Below are 17,257 nucleotides of genomic sequence, written 5' to 3' on the forward strand. Positions count from 1 at the left end.
GCAATGGCTTAAACCACATGGACACAGTACCTCCTGTCCCTCCCTGAGGACACTTTGCTAACTTAGCTGCATTGGCTTGCCTGTTCCATTGGTGGCAAATGGTCAATAGCTGGTGGTGGTAGTAGTGATAGAGATGGTGTTTGTTAAATAGAGTTGGCTTATTTATTAATTTTATTTAATTGGTCTATTTAGAATATTTTTCCTTGGTTATGAGTCATGTTCTTTCCCTCCCCTCCCCACTTCCTGTAGCTGATGCACAATTCCATTGGGTTTTACATGTGTCTTTGATCAAAACCTATTTCCATATTGTTGATGTTTGCATTAGGGTGATCATTTAAAGTCTACATCTCCAATCATATCTCCATTGACCCATGTGCTCAAGCAGTTGTTTTTCTTCTGTGTTTCTGCTACCACAGTTCTTCCTCTGAATGTGAATAGGATTCTTTCTCAGAATTCTTTCTCATAAATCCCTCCAAATAGTTCTTGCTACTCATTGAGAAGTCCATTACGTTCAATTGTACCACAGTGTATCAGTCTCTGTGTACAATGTTCTCCTGGTTTTGTTCCTTTCAGTCTGCATCAATTCCTGGAGGTCATTCCAATTAACATGGAATTCCTCCAGTTCATTATTCTTTTTAGCACAATAGTATTCCATCACCAACATATACAATTTGTTCAGCCATTCCCCCAATCAAAGGGCGTCCCTTTATTTTCAAATTTTTTGCCACCACAAATAGCACAGCTATGAATATTCTTGTATAAGTCTTTTTCCTTATTATCTCTTTGGGGTATAAACCCAGGAGTGCTATGGCTGGATCAAAGGGCAGACAGTCTTTTAGTGCCCATTGGGCATAATTCAAATGCCCTCCCAAATGGTTGGATCAATTGACAACTCAACCAGCAATGCATTAATGTCCCAATTTTGCCACATCCCCTCTAATATTCATTACTTTCCTTTGCTGTCATATTATCCAATCTGCTGAGTGTGAGAGTTGTTTTGATTTGCATATCTCTGATTATAAGAGATTATAAGAGATTTAGAACAATTTTTCATGTGCTTATTAATAGTTTTGATTTATCTGAAAATTGACTATTCATTTCCCTTGACCATTTATCAGCTGGGGAATGGCTTGATTTTTTTGTACAATTGATTTAGCTCTTTATAAATTTGAGTAATTAGAACTTTGTCAGAGGTTTTTGTTACAAAGATTTTTTCCCAATTTGTTGCTTCCCTTCTTATTTTGGCTGCATTGGTTTTGTTGGTAAAAAAAAAACCTTTTTAATTTAATGTAATCAAAGTTATTTATTTTACATTGTGTAATTTTTTATAAATCTTGCTTGGTCTTAAAATCTTTCCTTTCCCAAAGATCTGACATGTATACTATTCTGTGTTCACCTAATTTACTTATAGTTTCCTTCTTTATATTTAAGTCATTCACCCATTCTGAGTTTATCTTGGTGTAGGATGTGAGATATTGATCCAAACCCAGTCTCTACCATGCTGTCTTCCAATTTTCCCATCAGTATTTTTTTTATTTTATCAAATAGTGAATTTTTGTCCCCAAAGCTGGGATCTTTCAGTTTATCATAGACTGTTTTGCTGAGGTAACTTACCCCAAGTCAATTCCACTGATCCTCCCTTCTGTCTCTTAGCCAGTGCCATAATGTTTTGATGACCACTGTTTTATAGTATAGTTTGAGATCTGGTATTGTTAGGCCACCTTCCTTCACATTTTTTTCATTATTTCTCTGGATGTCCTTGACCTTTTGTTCTTCCAAATGAACTTTGTTATATATTTTTTTCTAACATTTCTTGGTAGTTCAATAGGTATGGCACTAAATAAGTAAATCTGTTTGGGTAGGATTGTAATTTTTATTATGTTAACTCAGTCTACCCATGAGCAATTAAAGTTTTTTTTCCCAATTATTTAGATATAGTTTTAATTGAATGGGAAAGTGTTTTGTAGTTGTGTTCATATAGGCCTGTGTTTGTCTTGGCAGATAGATTCCTAAGTATTCTGTAATGTCCAGGGTGATTTTAAGTGGAATTTATCATTCTAATTCTTGTTGGAATTCTATTTTGGAAATATATGGAAATGCTGATGACTTATGTGGGTTTATTTTGTATCCTGCAACTTTGCTAAAGTTGTTGATTATTTCTGAAAGCTTTTTAGTTGATTCTCTAGGATTTTTTAAGTAGACCATCATATCATCTGCAAAGAGTGATAGCTTGGTCTCCTCATTATCTATTTTAATGCCTTCAATTTCTTTTTCTCCTCTAATTGCTACAGCTGGTGTTTCCAGTACAATGTTAAATAATAGAGGTGATAATGGGCATCCTTGTTTCACTCCTGATCTTATTGGGAAGACTTCTAGTTTGTCCCCATTGAAGATGATGTTTGCTGATGGTTTTAGACATAAAATGTTTACTATTTTTAGGAAAGACCCTTCTATTCCTATACTTTTTAGTGTTTTCAATAGAAATGAGTTTTGCATTTTTTCAAAGGCTTTTGCTGTATCTATTGAGATAATCTTTTGATTTGTGTTGGTTTGCTCACTTATATGGTCAATTATGTGGATGGTTTTCCTAATTTTGAACCATTCTTGCATTCCTAGTATAAATCCCATCTGATCCTAATAAATAATCCTCATGATCATTTGTTGGAGTCTTTTTGCTTTTAAGATTTTTGCATCTGTGTTCACTAAGGAGATTGGCCTATAGATTTCTTTCTCCATTTTGTCCTGCCTGGCTTTGGAATCAGTATCATATTTGTGTCATAAAAGGAATTTGGTAGAAATCCTTCTTTGGAAATATTTGTCAAATAGTTTGATAATATTGGGATTCGTTTTTCTTTGAATGTTTGATAGAATTCACTTGTGAATCCATCAGGCCCTAGGGATTTTTTCTTAGGGAGTTCTTTGATGGCTTGTTCAATTTCTTTTTCTGATATGGGATTATTTAAGTATTCTATTTCTTCTTCTGTTAATCTAGGCAATTTATATTTTTGTAAACACTCACCCATATCATCTAGATTGCCATATTTGTTCCCATGTAATTGGGCAAAATATTTTTTAATGATTGCCTTAATTTCCTTTTGATTAGAGGTGAGATTTCCCTTTTCATCTTTGATACTGGTAATTTGGTTTTCTTCTTTCCTCTTTTTTACAAGATTGACCAGTACGTTGTCTATTTTATTTGGTTTTTTTTTTCAAAATACCAGCTTCTAGTCTAATTTATTTATTCAATGGTTATATAATTTTTTATTTTATTAATTTCTCCTTTAATTTTTAGGATCTCTAATTTAGTTTTCATCTGGGAATTTTTAATTTGTTCACTTTCAAGTTTTTTTTATTTGAATGTCAAATTATTTGATCTCTTTCCTCCAGAATTTGTTAATATATGAACTCAAGGATATAAATTTCCCCTGAGTACTGCTTTGGCTACATCTCATAGATTTTGAAGGCATCATCATTGTCATTTTCTTCAATGAAATTATTGTTTCCATGATTTGTTCTTTAAATAACCAATTTTAGAGAATCATATTATTTAATTTCCAATTAATTTTGACATGCCTCTCCATGTACCCTTACTTATTATTTTTATTGTGTTATGATCTGAAAAGTTTGCATTTATTATTTCTGATTTTTCCACTTGTTTGCCATGCTTTTATGCCCTAGGACATGGTCAGTCTTTGTGAATGTACCATGGACTGCTGAAAAGAAAGTGTATTCCTTTTTGTCCCTATTTATTTTTTCCATATATCTATTAACTCTAATTTTTCTAAGATTTCATTCAAATCTCTTACCTCTTTCTTATTTATTTTTTGGTTTATCTAGATTTGATAGAGGAAAGTTCAGGTCTCCCACTAGTATAGTTTTATAGTATCATTTATTTCCTCCTTCAACTCCACTCGTTTCTCTTAGAAATTTGGATACTATACCATTTGGTGCATACATGTTGAGTACTTATATTTCTTCATTGTCTATAATGCCTTTAATCAGGATGTAATTAACTTCCCTATCTCTTTTAATCGGATCTAGTTTTACTTTGTCTTTGGTAGATATCCTTTGGGATTGGGGTCTGTTTCCCAGAAGATTCTCTTCTCTACCCCTCATCTCCCCTTCTTCCCCATTCACACAAATATATACAGAACAAGATTGACCTTAGCTTTGGCTTGTCTACTGCCTTCCCACTACTTCCAATCCCATTCATCCAACTTTTTTCAGCTTGCTTCTGGGCTCAGTGAGACTGTAGCTTTATTGAGCTTTGAGAGTTTTTCTAATTTTCTGCCTATTTTTCCTGATCAATTGTTTTTATTGGGTTTTTTTAGACTTTTTGCTTCCAAAAATGATTTGTCTTTTCTCCATTTCCCTAAATATAATAATAATCATGGTAACAGAATGCACCTGCTGATTTACCAATATATTTAATGTAAGTAAAAAAGAGGGGAAAAAGTCAGATATTATGATTGCAATTCCTGTCTTCTTTTGCTCTGTTGAGGCGCAATAGATTTTGTTCCAACCTTTAATTCTAACCTTCTGAGTGTCTACCCTCATGTGTGTTTCTTGTAGACAACGTATCATAGGATTTTGGTTTCTAATCCATTCTATTTGCTTTTGTTTTATGGGTGAGTTCATCCCATTCACGTTCAAAGTTATGATTGCCACTTTTGTATTCCCAACATTTTGATATCCTCTCCTAGTTCTGCCCTTTCTTCTTTCATCATTTCCTTTTAAACCAGTGGTTTCCTTTTAATCAGTCCCCCTAATCCTTACCCTTATTGTACTTCCCTTTATGTCCCCTCCCTTTTTTGTTCCCTTCTTAGTTTTTAGGGTCTGTTAAATTCCCTCCCCCACCCTTTCCCTCCCTTTCTATACTCCATGTCCTACTCCCCCCCCCTTGGTTTTCCCTTCTCACTCTCCCTATAGGGTAAGATAGAATTCGATACCCCAATGGATCTATACTCTCTTCCTCTCCTTATAATAGTATTCTTCCCCTCCCCTTCCCATGTGCCTCTTTGTGTGATATAGATCATCCTATTTATCTTATTCCTTCAAGTTTCTCTTGGTGCCTTCTTCTATTCCCCCCTCCCTTTTTTCTTTTTTTGTATATCATCTTATACCACTTATTACCCCAATCTCTACCTGTGAATGATTCTTCTAATTACTATAATAGTGAATATAATTTTTGAGAGTTACAAATAACATTTTCCATATATTAATATAAACAATTTGATCTTATTGAAGTCCTTAAAGAAAAATATTTAAATTTTAAAAATACATATTCCCTTTCCCCTCTCTTTCTTATTTACCTTTTCATGTTTCTCTTGATTTTTGTATTTGGATATCAAACTTTCCACTTAGTGCTGGTCTTTTCTTTACAACTATTTGGAAATATTCTACTTTTTTGAATGCCCATACTTTCTCCTGGAAGTATACAGTCAGTTTTGATGGGAGGTGATCCTTGGTTGAAGACCCAATTCTCTTACCTTTCTGAATATCATACATACTCCAAGCCTTATGGTCCTTTTTAGTGTGGAAACTGCTAAATCTTGTGTAATCCTGATTGGTTCTCCCTGGTATCTGAATTATCTCTTTTTGGCATCTTTTAAAGTTTATCCTTAACTTGGAAGCTCTTGAATTTTGTAATTACATTTCTGGTGGTTGTCTTTGGAGGATTTAGTGTGGAGGGTGGCCTATGAACTCTTTCAATGTCTATTTTCCCCCTTGTTCAAGAAAATCAGGGTAGTTTTCTTGCATAATTTCTTGTAGTTTGATGTCAAGATTTCTGTTTATTTCTGGGTTTTCAGGTAGACCAAATTTGATTCTCAAATTGTCTCTTCGAGACCAGTTTTCCAGGTCTATCATCTTGTCAGTGAGGTATTTTATGTTTTCTTCTATTTTGTCAATCCTTTGACTTTGTTTTATTAATTCTTGCTGTTTTGCAAGATCAGTGACTTCCAATTGCCTAATTCTAGTCTTTGAAGACTGGTTTCCCACTATAATCTTTTGATTTTTCTTTTTGGTTTGGTCTATCTTATTTTTTGTGGCTTCTAGCTATTTCTCCATTGGGAATCCCTATCCATTAAACTGTTTTCTTTTTTGAACTATTTTCCACTTTTCTTGCCAAAAATCTTCCATCTTTTTGATAACTTCTGATTTAAATTCTTCAAGAGCTTGTGGCCAATTTCCATTTTTGGAAGGTTTGTATGCATTTATTTGTATGTCTTCTTTTGCAATTTCTTCTCTAGTCTGGATTTTTCCTCCATAAAAATTATCTAGGGTCAATGCCTTCTTGTTTTTCTTGGTATTGGGAAGTTGTTTTTCCTGAGCATTGTTTGCCATCACTATGGTGATTTTTCCTTCCCTTTCCAGTTAGAAGTCTGAGTGAGGAGGGCAGGCTTTCTGTATATGCAGCTAAGGAGCAAGGTTTTTGCCTGAGGCCAACTTTTGAGTCTCTGTAGCTTCTACTGTTTACTGCCCTTTTCTGTGCTATCTTTCCACATGGGAGCCCAAGGTCTGTGCTCTTCAGCCTGCTGGGGTCTCAGGTCTAGCTGCTCTCAGGGGTAGGTCTTTGGTGGTCTTATCTGTCAAGGACCTAGAGGTGCCCCTTGCTCACTCTAAAGGTGTTCCTCACTTACTCATTAATTATAGCACACTGACTCTGACTCTGACTCCATAGGTAGGTTGGGGGTGGCTCGATCCCCTCACATTTTGGTGGAAGCTATTTCACCCCCTTATAATGTGGAAATGCCCAAATCCCATATACTTTCAATGCTGTGTCCTACTGTAGAGTCCCTTTGTTCATATGAATTTGGTTTTTTTGGCCTTTTGAGGTAGTCTATATCAGTAGGTGGTGAGAAGAGGAAGAGTCCTGCTTCTACACTGCCACCATGTTTACCCAGAAGTAAAGTTGGCTTCTTTAAAAAGTGGCACAGAAAGTAGTCTAGATACAGTGCTATTTTCTTTATTTGGTCTACATCCTAGTTCTCTAATTAGCTATCTAACCACTGCACCATGCTGCCTCTTTGCAATGTTGCTATCACTTTGATTTCCCGTATTATGAAGGATTTTAACAGTCATTTGGATGTATAAGTTCTAATATTTTTGCTAAAGGTTTGTAATATTGCTTTTAGTTACCGCTTGGTACAACTCATACTATGGTATGCCATGATTCCCAGCATGTAGACTCTATTCTACCTAGTTCAATTTAAATACTTCAGAAGGGCAGCATGCTTTTTAACTTTCTCATACAGAGAAGAACCACACAGCAAAATCACCTTTAGTGAACTGAGGAACTGACCTTCAATAAGTTAGTCCTTCTTACAAATGGATTTATTACAATAAATGTTTTAGTGGAAATAGTGCTAGATATAATGTCAAGAAAAATCTGAGTTTGAATCATATCACTAAAACTTACTAGGTATTTGATTATGGACAAGCACCTGATCTTTCTTAAGCCTCATTTTCTTTATTATAATTATAATAATATTATCAACAATATTATTAATATATTTTATAATTATTTGATTTAATTAATCTTAGAACTATTATGGCATTATGTAATATTATTATATCATTAGTTGATATAATTAATATAATTAATGATAATAATCCATAGTTGCATACATTACTTTAAAGTTTGGGGAACACTATATCTATATATCAAGTATATACACACAGAGACTCTACAGGTATTATTAACCCCATTTTACTATTCAGAAAACTGAGACTGATGGGGGTTAAGTGAATCAATCATGATCTCATAATTAGTAAGAGTCAAAGGCAAGATTTAGATCCAGGTCTTCTTGGCTCCAAGCCTAGCAATCTATTTCCTATGCCCATTTTGGTACAGTGTTGATTTGGTATAATGTTGGTACCTATTTTACAAGACTGTGAGGATCATAGAGAGAAATGTATAGAACCCTAGGCAAATATCATCAATTATTATAGAAGCAGAAGTAGTTCCATCTCAAGAGTGCTGAAGTGGATTCAAATCTCACTGCATACTCTTACTGGTTATATGGCCATGGGTAAGTAACTTAACCCCTCTGTGCTTCAGTTTATTCAATGAAAAACGGGAATAATTACCTACCTTATGAGGTTGTTTGTAGGAAGCATCTTTCCCATTTTAAAGTGCTATATAAAGTAAAGTAATTATTAGACTTCTGATTCCATTGGTAGAAGCAACTCCCTAGAGAGGAAAATACACTAGACAAATGAAGTATAGTACCTTCTCTGCAACTTAAAGTCTTAGAGAATTTCTCATTGAAAAATTAAGTGGGTTGCTTGGGTTCACCTAGCCAAGATGTATCAGAAGCAGGATTTGAATCAAGGTCTTCCTGATTCCCAGGTCATCAGTCTAACCAAAGGGCCATGCTGTCCCTCTATAGCTCTGATACAATTCTGCAAGTGCCTCCTGTTTCTTTTAAAGAATATTTTCTTAAACAGAGGATATAGTTCCTCTGTAGCTTACTGTATATTGTCTTCTGACCCATTCAGCCTGAGAAATCCTAACTCTTGTGGAATCCTTTTGGGCAGTAACTATCCTTACTAATTGATTTTATGTCCCAGATATTGTGAAAAACCAAAGAGAAAATTTTATTAGAGTGAAAGGACAAACCCACACATGTTCAAATATTAAACAGGGCTTAAATTAAGCAAGAGTGTTGAAAAGTATCCCTCTATGTGAAAAAGGATATTAGCCACATCGATCATGGTTCACATGTTCCTGGGTAAATATGTCCAATGTTTCTTTCTGGGATAAGTTAAGGTGGTGATTTGTTCTTTTCAGTGAGTGAGTGACTTCTTTTCAGTCAGTCAAAAGGCTTTCCCTTATCATTCTCTACATGATATTATTTTTTGAAAAATGCATTTAGGTTATTTTGACAACACATCATCCACAAAATCCATTCCTTCTACTTAGCATTTCTCCCTCAATTTTTTCTCAGTATTTCTATTAATTATTACTAGGCTCTTCTCTATTATCTCACTTTTTATTGCTCACTATGATTTCTTTCATGATAAAAATTAAGTGCTACAATTTAAATGGTACATTTTCATTGTGTAAGTCTTTCCAAACCTAACAATCTTCTTCCAAATATTTGTAAACTTGCTTGTATTTTCTCAAAAGATACAATAAATAACATGGCCCATATCACTGATATGTCCAAGAGGCTATTACTAATAACATTTATTCATAAATCAATTTGAGAGGTAATAATCAGAAGTATTTTGTCAAATGACCAGATTTAGCATCTTTACCCATTCAGTTACTTAATTAATATGTGCAAATAGCAGAATAAAACTGGATTAAAAATACACTGAAAATTAATTTTCCCATTAATACAAGATAGAATCATTGATTCAGAAAAAAGTAAAGATTATTTTGGGTGCATTTATGTGATCACTTAATAAAGCTGTTGATTTTTCCACATAATATATGATGTAGTTAACTTGAAGAAACACCTTTTAATTTTTATGAATATATTTCTGAGGCTAAAGTTTTGGTCAGTTTGATAATTCGACAAACATTATGTACTACTATGTACAACACTGTCTGAAACTACTAACCCAATTTAAGGGCAGTTTCTCTAAGAATACAATAGCCTAGCACTTAAAGTGATAAGAGAAGATTCACACACCATGACCCCATAATATATAATCTTCCTTGGGTTAAAATATTGCCACTGGGGGCATGTAGCACAATACCTAGAGCATAATAAGTATCTAATAAACTCTTTGTTAATCTATCTACCTCTTTATATATTAGTCTATTTATATACTTTCCTCTCTTCCTACCTGCCAAAAAGTTGATTTTGAACAGATAAAAAATAATCTCAGTAATAGATAAGATGGGCAGCTCTCTTAAGCACTCTCTTAAGTGCTTTCCACTGCTTTCCTAAGTGCAGTGCCTTCCACAGGTTTATTAAGCCTCTCAGCAGATAGCATAAGTGCAGTGCTCTCTGACAGCTCTCTTAAGCATTTTCTTAAGTGCTCTCCACAGCTCCTAAGTGCAGTGTTCTTGACAACTCTCTTAAGTGCAGTGTTCTTGATAGCTCTCTTATGTGCTCTCAAGAGCTCTCTTAAGCATTCCCATAAGTTCAGTTGCTCTTCACAATTCTCTTAAGTGAAAAGTTTTTAAGTTCAGTTCTTTGGAAATCCAAACTGGAACTAGTAAGGTGGGTACTTTACAAATGTCATTCATTATCATAAATATATTGCTAATAAAGAGCTAAATAAATTGGAAAAATCAAATTATGAACTAATCACTGGTTTTCAGAGTCATAGATAAGTTGTACCTTATTGCTAGGGCACCCCTATCCAGGAAAGTAAAGACTGAATGACAACTTCTGAAAGTCTTCTGGAAATTACAGTGGCCTAATTCCAGAACCTCCAGAATGGTTCAGAAGAGCACACAAAAAGTTAAGTAAAAATATGACAGAAATAATAACTGAAGTTATAGAGCCTAAAAAATAAATCATCAAGCTTTGCCAGAACTAGGAGGTTAAGAATAGAAGACATAAATATTACAACTACAGACTCCTTAAAGCATCAACAGCAGCAAAAATTGGATCACAGAAATGTAGAGGAAGAAGAAAAAATAATGAAGCAAAAATTAGATTGGAAGAACACAAAAGCAGGATAAAGAAGAATTGTATGTGAAGAGATAATCTTAAGAATACCATTCGAAAATATTATAGACAGGACAACCTGGATATCATGCTTCAAAAAAAATCATACCAAAAAAAAGCATTCAGAAAAATTGGAAGCAGAGAGGTATAAATAGAGAGAACACCAGCAGAAAGAAACCTCACATTTAATTTACCAAGAAACATCAGTCAAACTCCAGAATCAGAATATGTAAGAATGTTTTGTAGGCAGTGAAGAATAAAAGACCTTCAGAGTACACAGAGAAACAGTAATTGGATTATTGGGATAATAAGAAATCAACAGAAAAATGGAATAAAATATTCCACAGACAAATTTGGTTGATGGATTGGTACTCCAAAATGTGAGATAAAGACAAACAAGGAGCTTAATATGTAAAAACATAGGTCTGAGTCTGACTCTTACATATAAGGGCTACGTGCCCTTTATCAAGTCACTTAAAATTTTCAGTGTCCTCAACCCTTTAAGACTATTAGTTGCAGAACAGGTAGTGATCTGCATTGATAAAGGTAGCTTCCTCACTAGGAGTTCCCTATACCAATAATATCTTGGACCTTGATAAAAAAAAGTCATAACTATTATATAACACATAAGCATCCATATCAATAATCCAAATTTATAGAGTGCTTTATAGTTTCATCTACTTTCTATTCCTCACAAAGTGTGAAAAATTTCTTGTCTCTGTATTTTTGTACTGGATATTCACCATGTCTGGAATACCATGTCTGGTTCTTAGAGACCCTCTCTTCTTTTAAGATGTAGCTCAAGCACCATCTTATGTGTTAAGCTTTGTATGATCCCCTTAATGTTCTCTCTTTCAAGTTATCTTGCAATTAATTAGTTTATATTTATTCATATTTATTTTCCTTGTATTCATTCTTTGTAAACACATATAAAGAAATGCAAACATATTTATACACTTTCAAATACATGTTTTGTCCCTCCTTAAATTTGTAAGTCCCTCTGGAGTTGGGATTGTTTTATTCCATGACAATGCTTGGCACATCCTTGGTGCTTAATAAATACTTGTTGACTGATTGATGGGGTAAAGAAAAACAAATATCAATAGCTAAAGTTGATTATACCAAATACTTGCTTTTTGTAAAAAAAAATGGATGGAATTTGGGACTTTATACTAAACTTTATTACTATATTATTTTACCACTTACAGAAAACACATATTAGTACATAATTGATATATATTTCCAATAATATTCTTCTTTGTATATAAGACTACATTCTAAAATTTAATTCTGCAAACATTGATTAAAAACTTCCTATGTGCAAGATATCATGATTAGTTGGGGGTATAAAAATGAAATAAAAAATACAAACCCTGCCCCCAAGAAGCTTACACTTTAGTAGTTTACATAAGAGATACATAAATAAGCAAAGAAACTATATAGAATAAGTGCAAAAGTTAAGTCCAAACAAAATGCCGTGAGAGATTCCAAGTAGGAAAGATCATTTCTAGCTGAAGGAATCAGCTCTAAAGTCTTAGAATTGGGTCTCTCCAACTTAATGATGCTAAAGAAAATTTCGGTCTCTACCCTAAATGGAAATTTGCTTCGGACTCTGATCTTACATCTTGACTGAAGCCTGATGAAAAATAAAATCCATCATCGTTGCTGGGATTCCACTTCCTCTTTAGCAGGCGGAGGCAGAAACATCATGAAATACTTGTACTGTTTTGTAAATGTCTTTTATTACACTCAGGTCTGGAGTGATATGGCAGCCATAGAGATGCAGCATCTTCAGGCTAAAGGAAAGACCATAGTTTATGTGAAATGTGGTGGAATTAAGCCTAGAATGAGGATATTCCAAAAGCATGAAAAGTACTTAATATGAACCAGATTGTTGGCTTCTATTTCTCAAATGAGAGAGATGATGTCAAACTTGAAAAGGACAGGCGCAGAACGAACCCCTTTGGTATATACTGAGCAAGGGAAGAGCAGGGAATGACTGAACAATGGGAGCTAACATTATTCTCCGTGTAAGCAAGGAAGAGAGAAAGATAACCTGAGTATAAATGGAACATAGCATAAAGATGCTGTGGAAGCAGGGGAAAGAGAATTCCTTTAATGCTGGGAGCATGGAGTGTTTTTATGCAATATCATATAAATGTTTCATGTCCAAAGCCCTTCCTCCTGTCAAATTCAGACCTTCTCCTTCTCAGTGTGAGAGGGAAGTGGGATCAAAAGGACAAAACAAAAGGGGGACTAAGGCCTGGAAACAGTGTAGATAGAAAGACAGTGATGATTTTGGACCAATTTTTTCTTTAGTCATTTTAAAAGATCCTAACCAGGATTTAGGCCAGAGATTCTTTTTTTTAAACCCTTAGTATTGATTCTAAGGCAGAAGAGTGGTAAGGGCTAGGCAATGGGGGTCAAGTGACTTGCCCAGGGTCACACAGAAGATCAGGGATTCTTAACCTGAAGTCTGTAGATAGATTTCAATAAGTCTGTGAATTTGGGGGGTGGGGAGGGAATGACATTTTTATTTTTAATGAACCTAAGATTTAGTATTTCCTTCAATTATTGAAAAGCTTTATTTTGAGGAACTCATAGGATTCACTAGCCTGATCTGGACTGAGACGTTATAACGTTCAGGGTTCATCTAAAATAGGCATTCTAAGGGAGCTGATTTTTTTTAACTTTGGCAAAGAGAAGGAAATGGTTACAGTTATTTTATGTTTGCAATTTTAATGCTTACCATTTTAAGCTTTAAGAGTTTAAGGAAGCAAGAGACAGATCCTGGGTTTAAATCTGGCCTCAGACACTTTGTACCTGCTCTGGAACCACCAATACATAGTATTGATTCTAAGAAAAGATTAGGGAGAGACAGACAGAAAAAGAGAGAGAGAGCAGAGAGGGAGGGAGTGAGGGAGGGAGTGAGGGAGGGAGAGGGGGAGATAGAGAGGGAAGAGAGAGGGGGGGAGAGAGACAGACAGACAGGCAGACAGACAGACAGACACAGAGAGAGACAGACACAGACACACACACACACAGAGACACACACACACACACACACACACACACACACAGAAATTCATTTTGTTTAGATCAAGTGACCCAGAAGTGAAAAATAAAGCAAACCAGACAAGTAGGGAAGATGGCCATAAAACTGTATTCTGTCTCCCAGAGTATATTATAAAGTTTAATATTTTCAGCAAATAGCATAATAGAAGAGTCAAATAAAGTTGACTTGGGCACTCCCCTGTAGTAACAGCAGAAAAAATAATTTAGGACCTCACTTAAACCAAAGAATGGAAATAGATATACTAAATACTAAATCATATTTTTTTTAATTTTATTTAAAAGAGTTTATTAAAAAAAATAGATATACTAAAATCAGGATTTCTGGTGCTATCATATGAATTCACAGAATGTCATGGCCCAAAGGGGCCTTGAAGGTCATCTAGTCCTGGTTTTTTTATTCTACTGATAAAGGGCCTATTGAAATAAGTATTAAAGATATTATTAAATAAATACATTAAATAGAGAAGGAATCTTAGGCTAACACAGGTAGAATGACTTTCCTAAGGTCCTAAGATAATAAATGGCAGATCCAGGACTAGGACTGAGGTCTCCTCTAGCCCAGCATGGTGTTCATTCTATTATTCACTCCCCACCTCCCCAGTACCCCCCTCCTTACACACAGATCTTACACCTTAAGTTAGATGTCTTTAATGCTAAGATATGAGACTAAATTAGAAAGATGATATGAGAAAATGTATTAGGTCAGATTGCCCAGAAATGCTAAAGGTAAAATCAATAGCACTGAGATCTTTTTTGAGGTAGTGAGAAGTATCAAACCTTTGGAAGTAGTTTATAACAATGTAAATTGTATAATAGGATTATAGTTCTCTTTCTATCTACCTAACCACTAGATCTGAGCCTCCATCACTAGATCATCAACCATAACCTATCCTCTAGCTGTCCTCAGGCCCTGTCCAGGGCCATTTTTTCCCTACATACTCCCATTATCAGCTCCCATAGGTTCAATGATCACTTCTGTGCAAATGACTCCTAGATTAAAATTTCCAGCTCTAATCTCTCTCCTTATCTCTAGTCTCAAATCACCAAATACCAATGGAAAAATTAGATTATACATCCCATAACTATCTCAAACACCGATTATCTAAAACAGAAATTATAGCTTGCCCCCAAAATACCCCCTTTCTCAACTTTTCTATTTTTATCAAGGGCACCGCCATTTTTAAAGCCTCACAGGTTGGAAACCACAGCACTATCCTCAACTCCTCACTCTTCCCTATTCTAAATATTTAATTAGTTGCCAAGTTCTATTAATTTTATCTCCCCCACATCTCCTGAATCCGTTCACTTCTTGATGTTAACATCACCACTAGCCTCATTCAGACAACTGAAATAATCAGATTGATTCTGTGTCTTTTTAATTGATCCTACTTATAATTAATTGATTTTGTCCTGTTAACTGCCTCATTTATGATTTTTTATATCTGAAATTAATTCAGAATTTTTAAAGCCCTGAAATGAATTGCCTTTAGAAATCCAGTTTTGCTGTTAATCACTGTTACATCCTTGTGTCAAGGAAATGTTTTACCCTTGAATAATAAAGGTGGACACCAGGGAATCTGGTCTAATATCACTATACCATCAAGTTATCCTTCAAGGATGTTTGGTTTGTTATCCAAAGATGTTTGATTTGCTTGCTATCTCTGTCCTTGTAGATGCAGTTGGACTCAATCAACATTTCCTAGTGACAGGAGGGAAAGAGGTAGTTGTTGCTAACCCTCATTCCCAATTTCCATACAATAATATTTTCTTCTATGTATGATGATAGTCTTCCTATTTTCTGTACTCCCCAAATTATAAAAAGTGTTGTTAACCTCACAACTTGGTCTTAACTTTGGTGGGAAAGCTAAGATCTTTCTGATCATTAACTGATCATTCTCAGGAACTTTGTGCCTTAGACTAGCTTAATTTATTTAGTTACATCATAATGATCAGCCCAGTTCCACCTACCATTTTTGTGCCTTGACTTAGGCTGTCCCCCATGCCTTGGGTACCCTTCTCTCTTACCTTTGTCTACAGTCCTTAACTACCTGCAAAGCTCATTTTAGTTGCTTTCTCTTCATAAGGTCTTTCTTGATCTCCCTAGCTCCTGATGCTTCCTAACTTGGATTTATTCATTATTTTTTAAGCCCTTGGCTTTCGTTTTGTTTTAGAATCAATACTAAGTAGACAGAAGAGAGATAAGGGCTAGTCTGAGGCCATATTTGAACCCAGGACCTCTTGTCTCCTCCAGGCCTGGCTCTCCATCCACCAAGCCATCTAGCTGGATCCTTTTTATTTATTTTGAATAAACTTATTTTGTAAGGACTTGTATATGAACACATTGTCTCTTCCCACCACCCCCACCTTTACAATATTCGAGCACAGGCAATTGTTTCATCAATATCTTGGTTGTGAAAGTGTCAGGCACATAGTAAGTATTCAAAAAATGCCTGTTTATTGATTAATTGGAAGAGATGTTAGAGATACTCTAATTCAAATCCCTGAGAAATAGGGAAATGAAGTGACTTGTCATATGGGTAGTAAGTGACACATAAGTACTCAGAATTGATTCTAAAACAAAAGGTAAGGGTTTTAAAAAATGAGGAGTAAATACAATAAATAAATAAAAACAAGGAATGAATACAATGAAATAAGCATCGGAAGCTATGAGGATCAAGAAAGATCTTGTGAAGAGAGCAATTAAAGTAAGCTTTGTACCAAAACATTGGAAGCACCCTAGGTATACTGATTCCAAATCTAGTGCTCTTACCTTTTGTTAGCTTAAGAAAATCATGTTATATATTCTAAAACAAATGAGAATTTTCAGTTAATGCCTTTGTCATTACAACCAACTAACCTAAAATTACCCTCTAATTCTGATAATTATCTTGTTTATCTTGAGCTAATATATTCTACTGTGCCATTTATATGAACTTTCCTAAACAGAACTCTCAGTTCTTAAAAGATCTTTGATGTTTCAAAAAGGGAGCTAGACTATCTCATGAAACAATTTATCCATTGTACTGGTCCAAACAAATTCAATAATTTATTTACCTATAAATGTGTTAATAGCATATCTCAAAACATTATTAATAATAAGTAAAATTTATTCAAAAATTTAATCATATATAAATGTATTAATAGCATGTCTGAAACCAGTATTATTAACAATAAGTAGAATTTATTTGTTGTTGTTTGGTCATTTTTTCAGTCGTGTTTGACTCTTTGTGACCTCATTTGGGGTTTTCTTGGCAAAGATACTGGAGTATTTTGCCATTTCTTTCTTCAGCTCATTTTACAGATGATGATTGGCCAGAGTCACACAGTTTGTAAGTATCTGAACTTGGATTTGAACTCTAATCTTCCTGACTCCAGGCCTAGCTCTCCATCCACTCCTAGGATTTATATAGCACTACAAAATTTATAACGTGCTTTACATATGTTATCTCATTTCATCAACCCAATAAACCTGCGAGGCAGGTGTTATTATTATCCCCATTTTACATATGAGGAAGCTGAGGATGAGAGTAAGTGATTGATCCAAAGCC

The 17,257-nt window shown here is 34.6% G+C and overlaps 1 protein-coding gene across 1 annotated transcript in view; it reads right to left on the bottom strand.

Moving 5' to 3' along the window:
- Positions 1-9,344: 9,344 nt before the first annotated feature.
- Positions 9,345-17,257, bottom strand: part of LOC103101858 (uncharacterized) — a 177,107-nt gene continuing 169,194 nt past the window's right edge. The window contains exon 14 of the mRNA XM_007498925.3: positions 9,345-12,430. Coding sequence (XP_007498987.2) covers positions 12,319-12,430 — 112 coding nt within the window. The 3' untranslated portion in view covers positions 9,345-12,318. The remainder of the gene's footprint in view (positions 12,431-17,257) is intronic.

Source organism: Monodelphis domestica, chromosome 7 (genome assembly GCF_027887165.1).
Source record: "Monodelphis domestica isolate mMonDom1 chromosome 7, mMonDom1.pri, whole genome shotgun sequence".
NCBI lineage: Eukaryota > Metazoa > Chordata > Mammalia > Didelphimorphia > Didelphidae > Monodelphis > Monodelphis domestica.